The sequence below is a fragment of the Telmatherina bonti genome, assembly GCF_933228915.1.
Source record: "Telmatherina bonti genome assembly, chromosome: 4".
Classification (NCBI taxonomy): domain Eukaryota; kingdom Metazoa; phylum Chordata; class Actinopteri; order Atheriniformes; family Telmatherinidae; genus Telmatherina; species Telmatherina bonti.
Window position 1 is genome coordinate 34,841,866 of NC_136622.1, and position 7,319 is coordinate 34,849,184.

Below are 7,319 nucleotides of genomic sequence, written 5' to 3' on the forward strand. Positions count from 1 at the left end.
TGTGGATGGCCACATGGACGGTTCTCTTCTCCCACTTCCACGCAGAATTCCTCCTGCTCGACTTCTCCTCCTGCTCCGCGCGTGGAGATGAGACACGCAGAGAGCTGAAGGACATTTCTAACTCGTTTTAGTCTCCTCTCTGTTTGGCTCGGATATGTCTCGTTTCTGGACCCAGTAAGAGGTTTTTACAGCGTCAGAGGCTCGCGTGACTGGGGACCAGTGGAGGGACCCCCACACAGGACACGGAGTGGAACAAGCTGCCACGGCTGGAGGGAAGGAAGAGACAGCGTCATGGTGAACGTCCTCATGCTGATGCTCAGCTGGACTGTGGTCTCCCAGGTCGCCAGAGCCCAGAATGACACGGAACCGATCGTCCTGGAGGGGAAGTGCCTGGTGGTGTGCGACTCCAACCCGGCCACGGACTGGAGGGCTGCGTCGCCGCTCGGCATCTCCGTGCGCGCCGCCAACTCCAAGGTGGCCTTCTCCGCAGTCAGGAGCAACAACCACGAGCCCTCAGAGATGAGCAACAAGACCAGGATCATCTACTTCGACCAGGTGACCATTCCTCCCTCTGAACTCCATCAGGAGAGGAAAGCGCGCGCGCTGCGCGTCTGATGCGTCTTCAGCCAGTTTCCCTCCTCAGGCTCTTTGTTTGTTTGTTTGTTTGTTTGTTTCTTTGGAGGAAACCTTCAGTTGTGATGCAGAACATTTTTACAGTGTCTGTGGAATGTTAAGCATCCCCACGGCGCGCCTTGGCGCGTGGATTCTGGTCGTGCGTGTGTTTCACGCAAGCAGATCCGACGTGGCTGGATCGTGTGTGTGTGTGTGTGTGTGTGTGTGTGTGTGTGTGTGTGCATGATGCTTTGACTTCCCGTGTAGGTGTAAACTCCCCGGCTGTGGGAGTGTGTCCGGAGAGGAGGTGTTTCGTCTCATCGCGTTGTTTTGTGTCGCTGATGGAGGCAGTGTGAAGGAAAGAGCCTGATTTATTTCATCTACAGTCGTTTCTGTGAAACAAATAGAAGAAGAAATTTTTTTGTTATAGAATAGAAAGCAGATAAAAGCTGAAGAAGGAGCTTTTAGTCTTTCAGTCAATTGTGAGAAAAGTTCAATGAAATGTTTTGTGACGTGTGTCGCACACAGTTCGAGTCTGATCCAGAAGGGAGTCTACAGCTAAGAACTGTGCATGGCTGATTTCCCTTCTTAATATTTAATCCCATTTGAAATGAAAGCCTTTATTGAAGTGCTGAATGCAGAAGCCCTCTTTCTTTATTTATTTAATGATGACTTCTCTCCCTCCTCTCCTAGGTGCTGGTGAACATCGGAAACTACTTCACATTTGAATCCGTATTTTTGTCCCCGAGAAAAGGAGTCTACAGTTTTAACTTCCATGTGATTAAAGTGTACCAGAGCCAAACCATCCAGGTATTTATGTCTTTTATTTTCATGTCACAGTGTTGCACTGATCTGGGAAAAGCATCCTGCAGGTGCACCGAGGCGCTGGAGGCGCGCTGTGGTGGGAAGAGGCAGCGTTATTACTCCATTCTCGTGTTTAGGATTATAACCTAAATATAGGAATCTAAACAGTGTGGTTTATTAAAGATAAGAGGAAAATAGTAGTGAATTATGGATCTGGTGTTAAACGTAGGAGTGCTTACTGGGAAGAATCTGGTGATACGATATGTATCACAACACAGGGCCAATGATACGAAATACTGCGATACTGTACGCATAAAAGCTTAAAGGGTTCCTATGATGGTATTTGGAGTTTTCTGAGCTTTCTACAGTGATACAGTGTTGAATCCTCATCAGACATGTGAACGACACTGTTTTTTATCACCTAAATGCATGTTTGAGTTTGAGTTTGAGTTCCAGCACGCTCTCCGTTCGGTTTCCATGGCGACGAAAAACGTGTCGTTTTAGAGAGTTTTTTCTACTTGGAAATCCTTGTGACGTCCCGGGGGATAAGGTTCGGTGATTGGTTACCTTCTACTGGTTAACAAGGGCATGTACAAATACATCAGGCGGGTGGAAAACGTGGGATAAAGTTATTTCCAACGATGGCTGGTGAGTTTACCAAAGAGAGACATCCTGCTGCATTCGTTGCTGTGGGTTGCTGTTTTCCACTTCGTTTTCAGGCTCTGATTCAGGTTCCAACATGTAGGGCTGTATGCTATGTGTTGACATTGTATTTTGTTTTTTTATTGAGTTCATATTAGCCTAATCCTTCTGTTTATGAGATGTTACAATGACGGCGAAAGCAGGTGCAGTGCGCGCTCCCGATGTAGTGCAGTGGCGGGAGGCGGGGCTTAATGCGGAAGAGTCTCAATCCACTCGTTTTGTCCACCGGCTGATCTGACAGCCTACGGAGAGGGTCGGTCTGAAGTAAATAAAGCCATTTGTGACAATGACTCGATCAATCCCAGCCCTTCTGGTCTCAGAAATAACAATAAATTAGCCTGAAATGCACATAATAGTTCCACTTTAAAGATCTAACTGGAACGACACTTTATGTACAAGATGAATGAAGAAATGAAGGTTTAAGCACCACAGTCTGGACTCGGTTAGGTCGGGACGATTTCCAAGTTTCACGCCTTCCTTTGGTTTCTTTTCAAACTGCTCTTAACTTAGCGAACTAAACGACCTGGACAACGTCACGTAGTCAAAACAACTGCTTGCTCCGAAGTAGGGCTGTGACGATTTGCTTTTGTCCCGATTCCATTCTGATTTTTTGGGTGCCGATTCCATTTAAATTGCGATTCTCACAATTCTTCGATATTGCTGATTTTTGTGGATTAACAGCAAAAAAAACCCCACAAAAGTATAAAACTTGTGTTTTTGCACGTTATTTTTCTTGATTTCAATTGGTAAAAACAACACAGTAGCCAGACCATCATTCTGCTGCTATAACGCCCAAGATGACAAGTTAAAAGATCAATAAAAATGACAAAATTTTGTAATGGATTATTTTTGTTTACTTGAAAAAAAAATTGTTTTTTAACAAAAAAAATCGATTTTAATATTGTGAAGCAAAAAAATCCCGATTTTCAATTTTTCGATTTGATTTTCCCACCCCTACTACGAAGTGAAACTCCTCAAAAACACAGTTTTTATGTAAAAATGGCAGATTAACTAATCAAACTGGCAGATTTTTAACCTGGGATTTTTTTTTTCTCTTTTCTGCATTATTTTTGTGGACATGACCAGTTTTTTGTTTTTATTTCTCAACTGAGCAGGTGCTTTTATTTTGAAGCCCTGCAGACTTTTCCAAACTCGCGCCTATTGTCAGGAATATCCTTGTCGTGGTGCATCCGGAGCAGCCAGTGGGATACGTTCCTTGTGATGCAGGATGGAGAACAGCTGAACCCAGACATGGTGGATCTCTGCTTCGTTCCAGTCAAATGAATGAATGGATGTTTTGTTACAAGTTTGTTTTATGTTCATACTTTTTTTGGTTGTTTTCCTTTTTGTTTTGGCTGTTTTCTGAGGAAAAAAATCGTTTTCCTGGAAGCCAAATTTGCAAACAGTTTATTCACCCCCCCTCCTCCCCCATTACTTAAAATTTGGTTTCCCAGACTTTGTTGAATTTCTCCAACTTTCTGAAACTAAGTTTTCTCTTCTTTAAGCTGCTTTTCTCTCACATTTTCAGCCCATTTCTGGCAGCTGGATGTGTGTTTTGCGAGTTAAGTTACTAAACAGGAGCCTTTGGATCATTTAAGTATGTCGTGTGTTTATGTGAAAGGATGAAGTAGTGCTGAATCTGCACATTTCACCGGCAAATCAGCAAAGAAGCTGCTTTAAATTGGCTCTTTAGGCACATTGTTCCTACCTGTATGTCACAAAAACATCATTTGTTCCCATTTCTTTAGTGGCATCTAGACAGCAGCAGCAAAGGATAACAGTTTGATGGATAAAAACTAGGATTTTTATAACAATAAGGTGATTCCTAAGGAGTAATTGGCTTAAAACTTGGCATTTCTCTGCATGCTGTGCATGTCTGCATGTCTCTGTAGAGGAAACTGGACAAGACGGGAAGAAAAGAAGAAAAATCTGGTCTGAAAAACTATGTAGAGCAAATAAACAAGATGTGAAAGTGATAAAATATGAACGCTTCTCTGAAAACCCTGACAGGATCTGAGATGCATCCAGACCTTCTGATAATGCATCTCCTGCCTCATCAGAAGAGGTCTCCATGGAAACGTGGCTGTCAGGAAGTCAGGAAGGGAAACGAGGAGAAAAGCTGAAGCATGTCACATGACCCAGGAATGGTCTGAGAATCAGGCGGGGATGGATCGTCCCCAGAGCCCCGACTTTATCATTGTTTTTTGCTGCATCCAGACGTCGTCGCCACTGAAGCCAGGAGACAACTGGACACACTTTAGGAAAACTTGATGTGTGATTTTCTTGCGTGCCGATTCTTCTTAAATGGATTTCCCGGAAGCAGTTTCATCGCCTACAGATTTACTTCATATCTACGTTGGTGGAGGCTAAAGTCTTTATCTTCACTCCTGAAAAGAATTATTATACTTCTGGTTGAATCTGGTGAAATAAAGAGTCTCCTTTTGAATCCTTTTCAGAGACACATTTATTTCTGCATGATTCAGTTCCTCTGGCTCCACTGAAAACACACAAAGTAGAGTATTCCTCCCTGTGTAGTCCTAACCAGGCACCAGTATACCGTACTGGGCCACTGATCGCTGTGGGAGGGCCACATTTATAGAATAAAAGTACTTTATTAATCCCAACAACAGCCTCCATGTACAGCGTTTATAACACAACAACAGAACAGTATAAAACTAAAAGTGGGATTCATAACAGGCAAAATTCTACATTAAAAATCCGATATTTGACTCATATTGAAGCAGATTATGGATCCAATAACATTAAAGTATTTTCCTCTTTTTGCCGACGCTTGGCTTCAGCAGATATTTACTGGAACACAACATGTCACATTTTCTTCATGAAGAGCAAAGTCGTTCTAGTAAACCCAACCAGTCATCTGAATTTATGAGTAAGCGACAGACTGAGACCCAGACGAGTTAGGAACCCAAACAGCCGTATGAAGCGCCGTGGTTTCGTGTTTCACACAGAACACAGATGTTTTCATCGCACTCTTCCAACTCAGACTTCTACATCCTGTCAAACGGGAGCCATGGAGGAACGCTCCGCGTCCAACCTGCTCAGGTGATCCAGGTTCATTTTACAGAGAGGCAACCAGAGGCCGGATTATCCAATGGACATGATGGGCACAGGCCCACTTGGGGCCCACGTAGGGAAAACACCAGCAGTTTGGACATGAAACAAAATGTATATAAAAGCCAGATAGTTACACCACAGTGTCCAGTGTGTTGGTACGGGTACCACTGGCTGAGAGATGTTAGAAATGTCGTTTCACAGTGTATCATTCACAATTTTCACAATGTTGCGGTGGGGAAGGGGGGCCCTGGAGCACTCTGGGCCCAGAGGCTTCTGCACTTTTAATCCGGCCCTGCCTACAGGGTTTGGTCCTGCCCGCTGGGCCCCCGTAGCGCCGGGTCGGAGGACGACTTCTCTGATACTGCCTGGTTTTCTAACATTCAAAACTAAGACGTAATCCCAGCCCTCGTCTCTGAATAGTCTCTTAGACAGAGAATTTGTGCTTTTAATTATCTTAATGTTTATCGTGCACGTCTCCTGTGTTTTGCATCGGAAAGGACCACTGCGTGTTTGCAAGCGACATGCGGGTGACCAGTAGAGGCAGCAGAGGAAGCGGTTTGACCGGTGTAAGGTCACCTAGGGCCAAAGTTGTCTGTCAGTATGATACCATGTGTTTAAGGAACCTTTTCTTCCACCCCGATACTGATATAAATACTTCTTGTCCCCTAAGCGAAAATCATGATTATTATCTATATGACAAGGGTGATATTGAATATTGATCACTTGACAAATATCAATACTTGAAAGAAATGCTTTGAAAATAATAAATTATACTGATGAGCCAGTTAAACAAAAAAACATTGATTAATCTTTTGAAAGTGATAATTAAATAATAGAGTATAAATTGTAAGATTATTTACATTTATTGAATGAAAATAAAAAATATACAAAAGTAATGAAATTAAATTAAATAAAATGAAAAATACTTATTAATCCCCAAAGGGAAATTCAATAAATAATAATAGACAAATATAATAAAACATAACCTGCATTACACTAGTAGAATATAAAAACATGTCATAATGACACCTGAAAGGCTGCCAGGATCACTGGAAACAAAAGGAGCGCGCTGCTGCTCGGCTTCAGATGCAGTTTTATTACCTAAAATGCTCACAAGTCAAAATAAACGACATGTTTTGTGTCAGCTGCGGGATCTCGATACTTAAGAATTGAATCCGATATTTTATATGCCAGATATCATAAGTATCCATATGGCCATAAGTATCTTATAGCCATAATAGGGCCCTATAAAATCTGTTTTATTTTTTCCCAAATTCCATTTTATTTTTCCCTAAATTCTATTTTTTCCATTTTAAATTTTGGGAATTCCATTTTTTCCATGATATTTCTTGGGAATCCCCCTTTTCTTTCTTTCTTTTTTTTTTCAAACTTTTTACTCATATTTTACTTCTAAAAACCTTGTTTTTTTTTTTATTTAAATAGCTATAATTTACACAAATTAAATACAAATTATAGGGCCCTACCATAAGTATCGACTCAACACTACCGATATGCCCATCTCTCGTCTAAACCATGTGTTTCCAGCATATCATTAAAATAAAACTATATCAGAAGTTCACACAGAAACAGGCCAACGTTCCTCCAGCTGGATGTGTGGTGTGGAGTCATGAGAGGTAATCTGACGTTCCCAGCTCTGCACTCGCACTAATGCTTCTCATCTTTTGGGAAATGCAGGTGAACCTGATGTTGAATGGGAAGCCAGTCATCTCGGCCTTCGCCGGTGACAAAGATGTGACTCGCGAGGCTGCCACCAACGGCGTTCTGCTTTTTCTGGAGAAGGAGGACAAAGTCTACCTGAAGCTGGAGAAGGGAAACTTAGTTGGTGGATGGCAGTACTCAACATTCTCTGGCTTTCTTGTGTTTCCTCTGTAAAGTCAGAAAAAGACAACTGTTTCGCTTACCGACTTCTTCATAACGTGTCGTCAAAGTATAATCAAAACATCGCTGCTGCATCTGTTGGGCCCAGCGGCTGGAAGAAGGTGGAAGAAAAGGTTTGCTTTGCATTGTGGAGGTGAGGAGCTGCTGTCCAGATGAAGAAGACTTGAAATGTTCCCCATTGCTGCCATTTGTTCCTGTCACTCCAGCAGTCCCAGAGGGGAACGCCA

The 7,319-nt window shown here is 42.6% G+C and overlaps 1 protein-coding gene across 1 annotated transcript; it reads left to right on the plus strand.

The window, feature by feature from the left end:
- Window positions 1–291: 291 nt before the first annotated feature.
- Window positions 292–7,086, plus strand: cbln4 (cerebellin 4 precursor; the record flags this gene model as incomplete). The annotated part of the gene is made up of 3 exons (XM_079239916.1): window positions 292–555; window positions 1,306–1,422; window positions 6,889–7,086. 3 exons carry the CDS (start codon window positions 292–294, stop codon window positions 7,084–7,086), a joined length of 579 nt encoding a protein of 192 aa, XP_079096042.1.
- Window positions 7,087–7,319: the final 233 nt, after the last annotated feature.